Below are 15758 nucleotides of genomic sequence, written 5' to 3'. Positions count from 1 at the left end.
TTGAGCCTAAGAGGGAGCAGTTTTAAGCAGGTGTGTGCCTCTAAGGTGACGGACAGGAGATCCTAATTGATCCCTTAATACCTGGCCTGAGGCCAGATGGGAGAGCCGGAGCGCCGTGAAGCATGCAGGGAAAATGTCTAGTTGACGGCAATGAAGCAGAACAAGGACGAAAAGACAAAGATAACAGGTGTGGAGGTGATGAAAGACAGGAGACAGGGGACGTGCAAAAACAGTGGGAAGCAGAGGTGGTGACAGAGGCTGAATGAATGCTGGCATTGAGCAGACACAACAAGAGGCTGTGGGCTTTTATTGAGCTCAAGTAAGTCGGGTTAAATCAGGTTACTTTTTTCTTTTGAGGTGAGGAGGGTGATGAGAAAGTAAAGGGGAAAGTGGGACAATACTTTGGGGAAGAGACAGATGAATAGAAAGATCGTAATTTTTATACAGTATATAAAATCTCTTTCAAGCCTTTGCCTCTCTTTCTGTTCTAATTTTATTTTTTTTCTACTTTAAATGTAAACCAGCTTGTGTCTCCAAAAGAAAAAAAAACACCCTATGAACCTAAAGCTCTTTTTATTGTTATTTTTTAGTCACACGAAACTCCCCAAATAAACCTAAACCCACTGTGAAAAAGAAAGAAAAGGGGAAAAAATCATCACATTGTGTACAAAAGCTTGTATTTATTCTCTCTCAAGTTACAATACGGTATTTTCACACAGGAAAAAAAATAAATACAAATTTTGTTCAATAAATAGTGTCAATATGATCCACAATCTCAACAAAAATTTCTAAGGCACATTTCTAACAGATTTATTCTGTTTAAGAAACCTTTGAACTCACTTGGAGAAAAGGTCACAATGTCTGATTTATTGTACTTATGGGATGTGAAGACAGGAAGCGTTTTGCATTGTGGCCATGTAAATGTAGTGTCCTGTAAGGCTAACTACTCTGTTTTGGTCTGAAGACAGCAAGGATACACCAAACCCTCTGGGAATATTATTTAAGGTGGAATGTTATCATAATGCTCCCTGCAGCCACTCTTTTCTAGGAGATGTACCTGTCATTTTGACCAACGGATATTTGTTCGGCGTTCAGGAGAAAGCTTCAAAGAGAGCTACTCTGTGGTTTATAGGTTATATACACAGATTGACTCATCCGACTTGCGTAAGTAGGTCCAGACTCACCGAGGTTCTGGGTTGGCTATGTGGGTGTTGACGAATGAATACTTTCAGATTGTTACAGTAAAATGAACTTTTTTCTGTAAATACATTTAAACAGTGCTCAGCACCAGTATTGGGCATTTTGTTTTTACTTCACAATGTGGGCAGGATATTTGACTGTCTTGGTGGCGCCACCTACAATTTCCGACACGCCGTTTTGACATAGAAGGCTAAGAACGTAATGCTGTGCTTGATTTTTGGTATGTGGCTACCTGCCACAGCAGGGAGACGGACTTTGTCTGAGAAACGGATGATCACAGTTTTGTTGAAAGATGCGTCCTTCAAGCAAAGTCACCACTGCTCCAGACTTTGCTTCTCTTTATATGTAAAAAAAAGGGCCCTATGTCGAGTCTTTAAAATTTCACTGTGTTCTGCTCACTGAGAGCCTTGGGATGGCACAAAAAAATCTAACTGTTGATTTCAATTGCACAGTATCTACAACAGAGAATATTAAAAGGTCTTGTAATGGAATTTTATCAATAGATTTTTTATTCTGCAGTATTGTATTTTAACTCTGACTATAATAATTCATACTAAGTTGCCCACTTCATCTTTTTTATATTTCTATAATATATTATTGTTCATAGAACCCTATTTTTCACACTTAAAAGCCCTCTTTTTTTTTTTTAATAAAAAAAAGACCTATCGCCTTTTAATCCAGAGTTCCTTACATCTGGATTTACTCTGGTTGTGCTCACTGATGTTGAAGTGATTCTGAAATGTCAGTCTGTTTTTTTACGTGTTGCGAACAAGGTTGGGTGCTTTGTAAATACGCTGACGCAGATAATGTGTAGACATATAAAGAACAAGGTTGGGAGAAAGGGTAGCCACAGCAGCGTTTGTTTTGGTCGTAATGTGAATACACTAACATTTTTAATGTGGCACACCAGTTCTAGAGCTACTGTGAATACAGTTAAGAAAATCGGATTGACTGATGGACTTATCTCTGACTCTTTTGTCTCACTTAATGCGCCTTATAGTTTGGTGCGCCTTTAATACAACATAAGTACCAAAATAAAACACTGATGATGCACCCTTTAATCCAATGTGCCCTATAGTGTGGAAAATACGATAATAAGTACAGGTCCTGCAACTGTGGTGCTTTGTATGGCTATCAAAATGATGCTTGACATCAGCCAGAAATGCTAGCCTGGTCCAGTCCGAACTTTTAAAGCTGTCAGAATCTCATCTAGTTAAAAAACATTATTTCTTTAAAGTAGTTTTAAAAATCTGAAGCCTCTATCATTCCTATGGAAGTTTAACGCATTAATTCATCATTTGGAATTTATTATCCATGTCGAAAAATGCAGTTTTCATTATCACATGTCTTTTAAAGATTAAAGCTCAGTTTTCACAGTTGGGTTAAGGGGGAAATAAGATTTACTATAGAACAGCAATAATTATAAAACTGCCCAAAAGTGAAGGATTAACAGGTAGTGGAAGGTTTGAGCAGGATAGTAGTGAATGGTAAGTTATGGCATAAAATACCATAACAGGTGTTTTTGACCTTTGTGTCTGCTCACTGTGTGCAACGTGCTGTAGGATTACTGTAAGTCCTGATTAGTCTTTACTCAGCAATACATCCAGCCCCCATCGCCTGACTCATACCTCTTTTCGTCTCTACTTGCTGCCATCATCACCCCTCCGGCTCCGTTTCCTCTCCTTTTGTCTTCTATTCATTCAGAAAAATGTTCCCTCTTCCTTTAGAGAAAATGAATGTTTGCTGATTCACACATATGAGGTCACTGAAATTGTTTTCGCTCAATGGCTGCAGTGTCTGTAGCATGGCCTGACCTTTGACTCTATGTGTGTCTAGCCACCTCCAGAATGATTTTTTTGTTGATCTATGAGCCGTGACTCCAAGTGTCCGTGAGTTTCGCTCAGTGTGCATCACTGGCACTGCTGGTAACGCCACGGCTTTGTGAGTCTGTATTCTAGCAAGTCCTGGTCCTTCATTCATTAATTCCAGTCCAACATGAATCACTGCATTGTGCATGGGTGCGTTAAAGTCTATTTTTATGAGTTTCACGAGTCCTGAAGTCCATTTGCTTCTAGATGTCTCAGCCTCTGAGTCTCCTCTTGAGGCGATTGAAGTCCTTTGCTGATCGCCACAGCCAGCTCTGCAGCTCTCGCAGTATCCAGAAGCCTTCTACCTTTCTGGCAAAGTCATTCATGGTTGGCTGCACGGACAGAAGCGAAGAGGAGGCTGATACGGTGGAGGAAGGGAAGAGAGGACTCAATGGAGGTGAAAGAAGGGAGGTGCCCCTTTGTAAAGAAAGAGGCACACTCTGGGGGAGGAGAGTGTGACCCTCACCGATTCCATACTGGTACAGGAGAGACAGGGTGGAAATTGGAGGTTGCAGGGTTGGAGAGAAGATGGAGCGAGGGGGTCGATGCTGCTGATGATGGAAGGAGGAAGAGATGACACCTGTGTCTGTTTTCTTCTTGTCCTCAATCAGTAACCCCTTGTTTCTTTCAAAGATAAATCCATCTTCCTCCCTTACAGTGTCCAGGTGGTGCGAATTCATGTTGAAGCTAAACTGATTCTTGTTGTTTTGCTGGTTTGTCGTCCTGCCTGTTTCTTGATATGACACTTCAACCTTGAATAAAGGATGCCTTTCTTCTTCTTCTTCTTCTTCCTTATCAAAGCTCAGGAGCCTTCTCCGCATTCCCCATTTTTCCACCTCTTCATTTTGCTCCTCTGCTTCCTCCTCACCTGCTGTCTTTTTTTCAGCCAATCTGCTCCCAGGCTCTTCCCTCTTATCTCTTCTTCCTCTACCCTTCTCTCTAAATCGACTACTCCTCCCACCTGCGATGCTCTCCTCTCCTCCCCTCCCCTCTTTTCCTCTCCTTTTTTCCAGCAAGTCCACTTTGACTCCATCTTCCCTCTCTCGTTTAATCCCTTTTGCCCCACTTTTTTTTGGATTACTTCGCTGACCAAATTCTGCTCTGGAGCTTGTTCTTGACCTGTACAGGCTGTGGCTCATAAGTGGAGCTGGTTGGATGGCACCTTCCTGCAAGGATTGCAGCTCAGCACCAATATTTCCACCATTTGTAGACGGAGACAATGATGAATAACCGAGTGTGGTGTTCATCAGTGCAGAAATTGAGCCCAGAAGCCCATCCAGCCCCATGCAGAAGTGCAACAGGGAGGTCTTGAGCGATGGGCAGAGAGTGGAGCGGGCCAGCTCTCTGACAGCTGCCAACAAGATAGAATAAGCCCTCTGGTTCTGGGCAAGCCGGGCCTGGTTCTCCAGGCCATGCCACTGCTCCAGCTGAGTGGCAGCACTGGCCTGACTCAGAGCTGTGCTGTTTGGGCGAGGTGGAGAGAAGTCCTTCTCGTTGAATGGAGGGCCCAGGTAGGTCAGCTGGAAGAGAAAGAAACAAATGAGAAGGGAAGGAGAGACGTTTTCAATCAAAAGCTTGGTTCCATTTTAAGCTTTACACTCCATTAATAAAGTGAAGTTTCTCAGACCATAGTAATAGCACACAGATCAGTCAGGCTGTACAAACGATGACAGTTTAAAGGCATGATTTCAACTACTTCACTTGAGAGCTAAGCTGAAACTGAAAGCTTCTGTCAAGTCTGTAATCAGTCCAAAATACACAGGAATAATTGTACTGCTGCAGATTTTATAGATTAAAATGGGAAGTCAGTCTCTTCACAGCAATGACTGACAATGACTTAGCAGTTTGGCGCTGACTATTCTTCCAGCCTTGTTTCAAAATACTTTGGTTAACCTCGGCATTTGAATAAAATTTGTCAGACTGGAATTAAGGGCGCTGTGCTGTCACATTTGCATGTCTTAGCAAATAAAAGATAGGAATGAGTTCAAAACCAACGATTTAGAAGAAAAGAAAAATGCCGCAAAGTACCATAAAAACCTTTTAAAAAATGTGAAATCTCAAAATCTAAAAAAGCGTTGTTGTTTTTAAAAGAGAACTGATTGTGGTTGAATTTCACTAAAGATATGTACCAGTACTTGTGTGGTAACATATAACTGACTACCAGTAAATAATAATAATAGTATTTTTTATGTTTAACATATGCCTTTGCAACAACCTGTAACTGGTTTAAAATAGTTCAAAGGTCATTATTCAAAATTCTTTTTACAATGTGGCTGAGTATCATTGAGTCACAAGTTCACTCTTTAAACAATTTAAGGAAGTGACTTCAATCCATTCATGGATTTGATGAATTGATGTTTAAATGTCTTCGTGAGGATTGTCTTGCTTTAAATGGATGAATCAATTTTTACACCCTTTCCTTTAAATCTTCCCCAAAACATTATTGTTCTCAGATTCTGGAGCTTCATGAATTACAAAAAGTATATCATCCTTAGTAATGACTTTGATCCTGACTTTGCTTTTCTAGAGAGAATGAGCAAAAAAAACGGAGGAAAATTGTGTTTTTGGTGTTTTTAACATCTTGTGGAATTTCTCTCATGATGGAGGACATTTGTAACGACAATAAATGGTGTTTCTGCGTATTTCTTTATTCAAATTGTTGTGAATCAGGAGCTGACAAAAAAGATGTCGTTTGAAAAAAATCCTTTTAGTTGTTATGTAGAAACTACAATCGGCGGGCCACAAGCCCCCTGCTGCGCCCCATTGTGATGGCTAGATAGCTCCAACGTTGCTCACCATTTTTGTTTAGCCAATGATGTTAGGTTGGAGGTGTGAGGGGCTGTAAATTGGGAGAGCGTGTAAACAGAGCAGTCAGTTACGGATGACGGGATGTGGGGGCGTGCTTTCTCCACAACAGTCCTGCCCACAACTCAGGAGTGCATTTTTAATGAACTCCTACTGCTCTACAGAAACTATGTCCTAGAAAAAGACACAGATTTTTACATTTTGGCCAAAAATGGCATAATAATTAAAAAAAAAAAAAAAAAATCAAGTTTCCCTAGTTGAAACACCTAAAAACCTATTTTAAATCTACAGTCTAGGTTTGAATAACTATAAACTATCATAGAATAAAACAGAATTTGCTAAATTATTTAAAACCAACAAATGACAAGCAGACATTGTTTTGAATTGTTTTTCAATAGAATAATCAGAAAAATAATGTTAAAAAGGTTGACAATAATTTGACCCCTGGGACATTAACTTAGGTGTGTCCTCTAATTATCCTCTCAGGTGTCTTCAGTCTTGTAATTAGTCTGTCTTTTTAAAAGGTGGTGAGTCGTCGTCGTGCTCTTTCACGTTCTGTTTTTTATTACTATAACAAACCTCTTTCACATTCACACGTGGTTTTCCACATTCCTGGAAAAGTGTAATTTATGACCACCTGAAAAGTTGTGGTTTCAGTTGTGTCAAAATTGTGGCAGTGGTAAGCATTATTTTCAGTTATTCTTTGATTTTTGCATCTATTACATTAGTTCTTTTTTAATTAAACCCGATGTTTAGAAAAAAGTATACACTCACATATACATCTTTAATTTCCTTAAGCTGGTACTCCAAGTATTTGGTCAGCTCATAAGTACTCTCAATGGATTTCCTCTCAGTGGCCAGGCTGTGAAAAGCATCCACACTCCACGCCGCAGCAGCAGCCAGTAGCAATGCCAGCAGGTGATTGACTGTAGAAAAAAAAAAATCAAAACAAAAGGGACTGATTAAAACACACCCAAACACTGGGAAATCTTTCTTTAATGACGTGCACATCTCAAGTGTCCAAGCTGCAATTAACACGCACTGCAGAGGTATTTGTTGTAATAACAGCCGCGCAAAATTTATTTCACCAATCATTTTCTCAGGCTCTTGGTGCTTATTTGACTTGGATGTTGATATTTTTGAATGAATTTAGCGAAACAGAGCAAAAAAGACAAGAATCACCTCAAGCAACATTTTTGAAGCGTTGCTCTCATTCCTCATAACTTTATTGTTTATAGAATTTTTTTGTCCTTTTTACAGTATTTTAGTTTATTTCTGTGTGTCCATAGCAATGACTTTGTCTGTTTACACACTGGAAGATCAGCGTCATCGCGCACTGCAATACAAGGATTTTCTCTTTCCATTTTCCATCTAATTTGCGAATTCCCTGTCTGTCTGAAGTTTACTTAAACACAACCTTACTTAATAGCTTCAGACAGTCAGACAGATGTCTCAGATGGTCAGTATACTAGTTCATTCTGTGCAAACACACACACAAATCCATCTTCTGCCCAAAATCCCAGAAACAAAGACATGTGGATTCCTTTTTTTTTCTAACCATCACAAACATTAATGTGTTTGTATCAGTTCTGTGTTTGCTGTGGACTTCTTGTTTAGGTTTCTGAGTGTTTGTGTAGGTGTTTCATGTTACTATTGAGTGTTTGTGAGAATGTTTGTAGCCGTAATTATATATGTGGATTAAATTCACATAGTTGAGTGTATACAGTGTGTGAGCAGGAGAGAAGAGGGAAAGACAGGAAAGGGGGTGGGTTGTAACACTGCAAACCTTTTAGTGGCCCGGTCTCTGGTTTCAAACAGAGAAAATTGGAGCTGAAAGGTGGTTTTCAGCAGATCGGAACTTCATGTCCATCCACTGCTCTTTGCTCGCTGTCTCTAGATGCTTTCACACTTTCATTTTCTACTTGTCCCTCAGCACTTGTTCTGCTCTTAACCAGAGCTCGGCACACGTTTCTTTTGACTTTCTTCATCTCTGTCATCCCTCTACACCTCTTTTCACCCTGACAAAAAAAACTCCATGGTAAAACATGCTGCTGTTCATCAAGTGTGAAATATGCATTACACAACGTGCGTGACCCTGTCTCTCTTTAGGCTCAGACACACCTGATACCCGCCTCTTGTGACCTCACCATCTCAGTCCTTCTCAAATTAGTCACAAACTTATATCTATTTTTAGTCGTTTTCCACTAATTCCTCCTCCCAGCACTCTTATCTGTCATCTGCCTCGGGTCAAAAAGCAGCAGAAAATTAACCCAACTGGCTCTGCTTCTCTTTTTCTCTCAGCGTTTCATTTTTATGTGATTGGCCCCACAAGAAGAACAACAAGAATAACTGTGAGTCGCTTCAGTGCCTGTCAAAACATTCCCTCTCACTCTGCTACTGTGAAACGTAAAAAAAAAAAAAGAAAACTATGGCAGTCAACACCTTTTACCTCTGACTCAACCTCTTGCATTTTTCGTATTGGCACCCACTCCCAAAGAGGGCTGGGTGGAAACTCACACATCTTATGTTTTCTATACAACTCAATTCACAAAAATGTAGATCCCTTTGACCATCCCTCCAATGGGTCGATTGGGTAACAACTCCACGAAGCAGAAATATGTGGGGGAAAAACTTCAATTAAATTAACCAAAACACATCTTTTTTATCTAATGTGCCGCCTTCCTGTGAAGTCACTGAGAGGAAAACAATTTAAATGATTAATTGGCTACAAATTGCAATAATTACATTGTAATGGTTAAGTAATGGGATGACACATATTTTCCAAATAATCTAACCCCACCTAACACGCTCAGGTCTACTTTGAAACATGTTTATTAAAGGAGTTTTCACGGGAATGACAGGCTGGTGACAGGCGGTTTTTAATTAAACGAGAAGACATGCTTGGGAAACCCTTCTTGCTAGAGTGAAACTGCAAACTCTCCCAAAGTTTTCTGATTCTAAATGGGAAACGGTAACATCCTCTATTGAAAGATTATCAAAAACCTTGACTGAGGTTTGGGAGGTTTGGCTCCCATTTCCCCCCACCTCGCACCTTCAAATCAGGTCAGCCATGCACGCCAAGCCTCCTGTGTTTTCCTTAAACTCATTATCTGTCACAAGCAATATGCATCTTTCAGCTTAACATATGGGGCTCATCAATCCGCTGGCATCTTCCACTAAACATCCTCCATTAGCACCAAAACACCCAAAATTCCCAACAGCACCAAGATCCCTGACAGAAACGGACATGTAGAGTGCAAAAGAAAACTGTTTTAAATAAATTTTTATGTAGTCAGGAGACATGGATCAACAAAGAAAACTTTTCTTGGCAAAAATCAGATTGAACACTTCCAAAAAGTTTTCTTTTGTCTGCGGCCACATGCTTGGAGATGACTGCCAGACGTGAAGACTCTTGTTGTTTTGATTGAGCTTTGACGTATTTAAAAGCAACCTCTGGTGGGGCTAAAAACTACCACTCTGTTGTACAAGTAAATTGAGATAACTTTAACAGGGAGGCATGTTGTCGTTATACAATTTAAGATTGAGTAACTACGCTGTAGTCGGCATGGATCCTGACTTCAAAGAGAGCCCCGCGGGCGAGAGGCTCTGTACCTGCCGGTGGAGGCACACTCCGCAGGGCAAGGTTGAAACCAGAACATTCACTGCGGGAGGATTGCGTTACAGCAACACAGGGGTTCCCTATGGCCGACGGTGACCTGCCTCTGCTCATATGTCTGTAGATCTCCAGAAAAAGTTTCCAAAAGAGCTGTGTTCATGCAATCCCAGTGAAGTCCTGCTGCTCATGGGAGATCGACCTTTTTATGCTTAGTTTAGACAAGGAAACAGCACTGTTCAGCATCAGGTTTGTAAAAATCAAGGGTCAGAGTTGAATCTGGGGGCATTGGGACGTGCTTTAGGGCAAACAGAGCCTGATACTTTACACTCCAGAGGGCGTCTGATAAACATGACCTGCAGTGTTTGTGTATGATGTTCCACTTCTAACCAAGAGGACTAGGGTTTCGTTGTTTGCAGCGTGCACCAATGTTTAGGGTTTGGTCATGTGGAACAAATAGGAATAACTCAAGTCTAGCCCAGGAACCCCATTTTCTACAGACTCTTGAAAGAAAGTATAAAAAGAACATCCTGCATACGGATGCTGTTAATTAGGGTGCTGAAATTATCCTCATTTGTGAATTTGCACAACTACGTTGTGTTGTAAAGCACAACCAGGTTAACTACAAGAACAGGAGAATGAGATGCTAAGCCATGCAAAACCCAATTTTCACCCTTTTTCGTTTTAACATCTTAAATAACAGAACATCACAAACCTCATCTGGTTCTTATCAGTGTTAAAACCAAGGAAAAAAGACCTTAGATAAACAACACATGACATACCATACGGTGTGATTGTTTATTTTATTTAACAAAATCCTGGCCAAAATGGGGAAGCAGAGGATGAAAAACTAAACAAAATCTTTTGCTTCCTAAGGAATTAAGAAAGCAATTAGGTACCAGGTGCTTCTAATCATGAGCATCTGATGAATTGATTATCAGGAAGTGTGATCTTTGAAGCTCTGGATCACTCCGATTAACGTTAATACAAAACCAAGAAGGAAGAATATGACATTAAAGAAGTTTATCTGACTGCAAGAGTGCTGGAACGATTGCTTAAAACAGACGGGGAGTGCATGAATCTACAATGAAATGTAACATTTAAAAGTTGAAAATGTTTAATGCAATCGTCCCAAAAATTTGATTCCTAATAGGTTTACCCAGAGGTCATGCAGAATTTCAGATTCTACTGGAATCAGTAACTAAAAGTCAGGGATTGTAAATTAAACTTTTAAATGTGTGGCTGGATAAGAAGCCCCTTCCATCCGAACTCAACATGGCAGCACGGCTTATGTTCTCTGTATTATGTCTAACAAAACTCAAACATTTCAGAACAAGGGCCACGACGTGTTTGGCATCAAAGATAGCTTTGACAAAAACACACCACACCAGCCTAAATCCTTCTAACCTAATGTCAAACGAAGTGTTTGAAAAAGAAGAGATTTGGGTTTGTTTGGCATCCAAGAAATTAAGTTGTTTGCAGTGATTGAATTGACTGATCTTTTCTGAAAAAGCCATTGGGAAAATAAATTTCTGTTACAGAATTCAATTCAAAATTCAATCTGACAGCTAAATGGAAACTGGATCATGCTACAGATAAGTAATTCAAAACACAGAAGCAAATCTACAGCAGCATCTAAAGAAAAACAGAATTACAGTGAGCAAATGTTAACTTCTAACCTGAACTTTAGTGTTTCACCTGATCAGTTCAATTACTATAAATGCACAATCTGCATGGTATTGCACAATTATGGTATTGCTGCATGGATCTTTTGTTGACAAATCAATGGACTACCATGTTTTTTAGTCTGCCAGCTACTGTCTATTAGGTATCAGAACAGGGAGACGTCAGCGATAAGTAAGCCTGTACATTCATGTTATGCAATAAAAATATTGCACCAAACTCAATTAGAGTACACTTTTTGTGGGAATTCAAATGTATTAAATCCATCTTTTGATGAAGGGTCAAGCAGAGATGACAGTATCCAAACCTCAATCAAATTGCCAATGGATTTCCAAAATAAAATACTAAAAAATTGCTAAAAGTGCAACATTTTGATATGATTTGTAAATGTGAAAGAAAAACTGTGCTCACACACTAATAAAGAAAAATAAAGATATTTTCTTCACACCGTAATGGAAAATAGAGATCAGTCAGTCTCATTTCAAAAGCTTTAAAGGAAAAACGTAAAGTTGGTTTTGTTTGATAATTTAATTGAATTTAAAATCCTACATAGTTATAATAAGTTTTGGAGGGAAAAGAACTGATTAAAATACGTTTTTGGCCTTAATGTTTGCTTTAAAATGTCTTGATGTTGTGTATTTTAATTCTCTCCAGCCATATCAACTTTTTATCCTTTGAATTGGCATGTAAACCAAGAAATTCCCATGGAGGTGTAAACCAAAAAACTTCCTAAAACACAAAATGTTTAGCATGCGTTGGAATTTTGGATTCCCTCAGCAGTCAGATTGAGCCAGTTTGGGGTTGGAACTACTGTAGGAGCCATCACTTAAGTGATTTAAATTAAAATTTCAACTCAATAGTCCAGGCTTTGACTGGAATTTGAACAGCTAATCCAATAATATCCAGATTCACCAAGAATTCCAGGGGTCTTCAAAGCTGGACATAATAATCCAAAACTCAAAGGTTCCTCTGGTCCTACAAACCTTTTCCATTATTTTTAAATCAGCTGTCTCAGCTCCACTGTTTTAGATTCTGTCCCACAGTCTTGTTCTCTACATACAAATCATCAGAACATCTGTTTCATCTAACTGTAGAGCTCTATACACCACATGTGTGTTGACTAAAATCAACACGTTTTTGCCACTAAATAGAAATGTTTGTCGTGCTTTTCACAGCATGCGCAGCCATCTGCACCTTGATTTGCATAATTGCTGTCATGCAGCTGACATGCTGGAGTTTGAGCAGGAGAACCTGTTGACAGGAGGGAGTCAGCAGAGCCAAACTCATGGGAGCTGGTTTTTTTCTTCAATCATTTTTTTTCTTGAAAGGATTCAGCTACTTTGTACCTGACGGCGATTTAGTCTTCAGTCACAAGTCTTTCCTTCTGAATAAATGTGCTTCTGAAATAATTCATCAACCGAATGATGGGAGGGATAGAGTCCCAGGAGATGTGGACAGACACACACGTGTGTGTGTTGGGGGGGGTTTAGTGGTTGACAATCTGACATTAGAGCACTATTGTGTGCCTGCGTACAGTTACAGGCCAGATTTATGTGGAGTCTGCACTCAATCAAGTATGCATTCCTTTACTAACTCAACACACACACAAGTGTATCCAGACTGTGTGGATCTGTGTATCCACGGGCATCATTCTGTCCCAATCTAAAGCAAACAAACCACTTAAACACACACACTCCAGCACAAATCAACACGCTTTTATCTCATGAGATTGAGGTTTTCATAATCCCTCTAAGGATGGACCTCTCATGGGTGCACTTGCTTTGGAAACATCAGGCGACCCAAGAACAACACGACAGAAAGCGCCTTTATAAACTCAATAAAAGTTATTATTTATCCCCAGATACTCTGTGAGACTATTTCTTGCCATAAAACTCAACAGTCGTCTTTGTTTCCCTCCTCGTCTGTTGTCTGTCTTTCTTCTCACTTTATAAGCCAATCAATGTTTTTCCTTTTCTTCTTTGTTCTCAGACGACCGCAGCCGCTTCATGTTTTATCATCATGTTTGGTTTCAATTCTGTTTTTTTTTTCATCTCTCACACTGCTCAGTAAATTTCTCGGAAACATCAAGCTTCCACATCTGACAAAATCTTTTCTTTCCCTCTGAGTAAATCCACTCAATCTCCTCCCTTGATCGATTTTATCCTTTCTCAATAAAAATTTTCATTTACTTGCACCAAAATAGTTAATATTATTTTAATCAAAATGAAAATTTAACCCCATTTGTACCACGAAATTTTGTTCAAAAGCTTTACTTATCTTCTTTTTTTTGACACACCTCCTTTTTTAATGAGTTTCTCAAACATTTGTTACGTCAACAGGACACTGGGTTAAGCTGACGGAAAAAATTTTTTTTTGTGGAACCACAAATTGTGGATAACCATTAATTCAGATACTTTTGGCCTATTTAACTTTTGTTGGACATAGATTTTTTCATTTTTCTTTGTTATTTAGGTTTTGACAGCAAAATTAACCAGTGTGGTAATATAACATAAAATGTGATGCCAGGTCTTAAAGTCCCACAGCTTTAAATCTATTTTAAAAGCATTCCCGGTCATTTTTTTTTCTATGTTAAAAGGTGTTTCCTTTCATATTTTTTAAAGATTTTTCTGCCGTTAGTGTCACAGAAAGTTTTCTGAATGTGCTTTCCTGATGTACTTCTTTCACCTCTATTTCCAGTTTTTGCAACAACAAAAAAAATGTTCCCTGAAATCTTACACCTGAATTAACAGTAGGTATTACTTAAGCAGAGGGTACAGAACTAAAAAAAAAACAGCATCATAGTCTGGGAACAAGCAGGATATTTTGTAGTCTTGAAGGACAGAGACAGAGGGAAAAGAGGAGGTGGAGGTGGAGGAAGAGGAAAAGGTGGAGGGAAGGGGGAGTTTTCTGAAGCGAGGGGCCATGTTAATTTGGGAAAAATGTAAACAGCATGTGTAACTGTTCAAAGCGTGACCGGCTCATTTTATATCATTCCCCCCTTCGCTCTTCTCTCTCCTCCCCTCCGGGTGCTGCTAACTTCTGTCAATCTGTAGTGCATTAACCCCTCGGCCGCCGCTTCCCTTCTTCCTCTCCATGGACTTTTATCCGTCTTTAAGCTCCCTCATCCTAACTCATCCACGGAGCCCCCACCACTCCGCCCCTCCTCACATCCTCTTGATATATATGTACCATGAAGAATTGAGGATGGCTTGAGAGAATCAAAAGGTTCAGTTTATCCTCCTTCTTCCACATCCCCTCCTCTTCCCTTCTTCCTTTTGTCTCCCCTGATTGGCTGTTGTTTTCATTGACACACCAGGGCTTTCAGGCTTTCTTTGCAAGCTTTTTTGCCCCGTATGTGAGAAAATAAAACTCACATTGTGTATGTACCTGGAGAGATGAATGCTCTGTTTGTGTCAGAGGTGACATGCTGTGCAGCAGCGTATTTGTTTGCTCTGTGTGTCAGAAAGAGCTGCAAAGCGTTTGTATTTATTTTTCTTGTAAAGTTAGACTAAATTTGCAGTGCAAGTCATAGTGTCCCCACCTAAATGGGGTGAAGAGGACCACGGAGGAAGGCTGAAATGTGGGAAGATGTTTTCTGAAATGCCTAATTTCATCACAGAGCCATCCCTCAGTAGACTGTCCTGTCTTTCTTTCACCTCCTTTCCCCACCTTTCCTAGACGAGGAGCAGCAGCCGTGGCGGTCCTCCCAAGAGGGATGAAATTTGTGTGTGTCCTCTCACACCCTGACTAACGTGAATCATATACTTTCTCATATCAGTGACAGATAACGAGACAGGGGCTCCTCAGCTGCTCTGACCTCCAATACCTCCGTCAGGTCTCGCCCCATTTGTTTCCAAGCTATGCCTCATGTTTAACTAAAATCCAATTAGCAAATCTTTTTTATTCGTTGTACAAAATAACTAATTCTCTAGCTAATAATATTTCACTTTTGATTTTATTTTAGAAGAATCAAATCTTAACTTTTAACCTGCAAAGAAATGATTCTCTTTGTACTTGAATAGACTATAATAACGGTTTAAGTAGTTTGGTTAAAACAAGTGAATTTTCTTTTTTTTCTTTTTTTTTATAAAATGTGTCTTTAAATATGCAGCAAAAAAGTAGGCTACAAGACAAAATATTTGATTGGACAAATCATTTTTACGAAACCATTTTAAAATATATACATTTACATGCAAAGCTTGGACAAAGATGTTAAAATTCATTTTAGTTTTCTTTTTAGAGTTTCATTGAATGCACTCACCTCCCTTGAAGCATTTCATCTTATTCCGTTCACAGCTTCCTTGCAGATTGAACAGACAAACTTTTCATCACGTGTTCAGTAAAAACCTGCTCCCTTCTGCTCGGTGGAAGATGGAAAAATGCAGATGATGCTCTGTCTTGATCCTTTATACAATTATTATAACTTTTTAATGAAATAACTTTTCTCGGTTTAAACGCAAAAACGATCCTCTCACTTGTGTGGTCTGTGTGACAGACTGCGGAGCCTTTTTGTACCTCCTCCACCTCCTCCTCTTTTTTTCTTCCTTTTAACTCATTTTCCTGCCCTCCTTTTCATCCCTGTCTCTTCT

The 15758-nt window shown here is 39.5% G+C and overlaps 1 protein-coding gene across 1 annotated transcript; it reads right to left on the bottom strand.

Moving 5' to 3' along the window:
- Positions 1-660: 660 nt before the first annotated feature.
- Positions 661-15691, bottom strand: clcf1 (cardiotrophin-like cytokine factor 1). The gene is made up of 3 exons (XM_011480094.4): positions 15431-15691; positions 6648-6799; positions 661-4588 (listed from the first exon to the last, which is right to left on the bottom strand). The coding sequence occupies exons 1-3, from the start codon at positions 15447-15449 to the stop codon at positions 3281-3283; spliced, it is 1479 nt and encodes a 492-aa protein (XP_011478396.1). The 5' UTR covers positions 15450-15691; the 3' UTR covers positions 661-3280.
- Positions 15692-15758: the final 67 nt, after the last annotated feature.

This window comes from Oryzias latipes, chromosome 10, assembly GCF_053564925.1.
Source record: "Oryzias latipes strain Hd-rR chromosome 10, Olatipes_Hd-rR_3.1".
Taxonomy (NCBI): Eukaryota; Metazoa; Chordata; class Actinopteri; order Beloniformes; family Adrianichthyidae; genus Oryzias; species Oryzias latipes.
This window is presented reverse-complemented; position numbering and strand designations above follow the sequence as displayed.

Bases quoted from the DNA above. Each gene is read 5' to 3' on its own strand.
- clcf1 (XM_011480094.4), bottom strand. The intron at 4,589-6,647 runs GTGAGTGTATAC...TTTCTCTTCCAG, and splicing joins AGGAAATTAAAGATGTATAT to CTGACCTACCTGGGCCCTCC.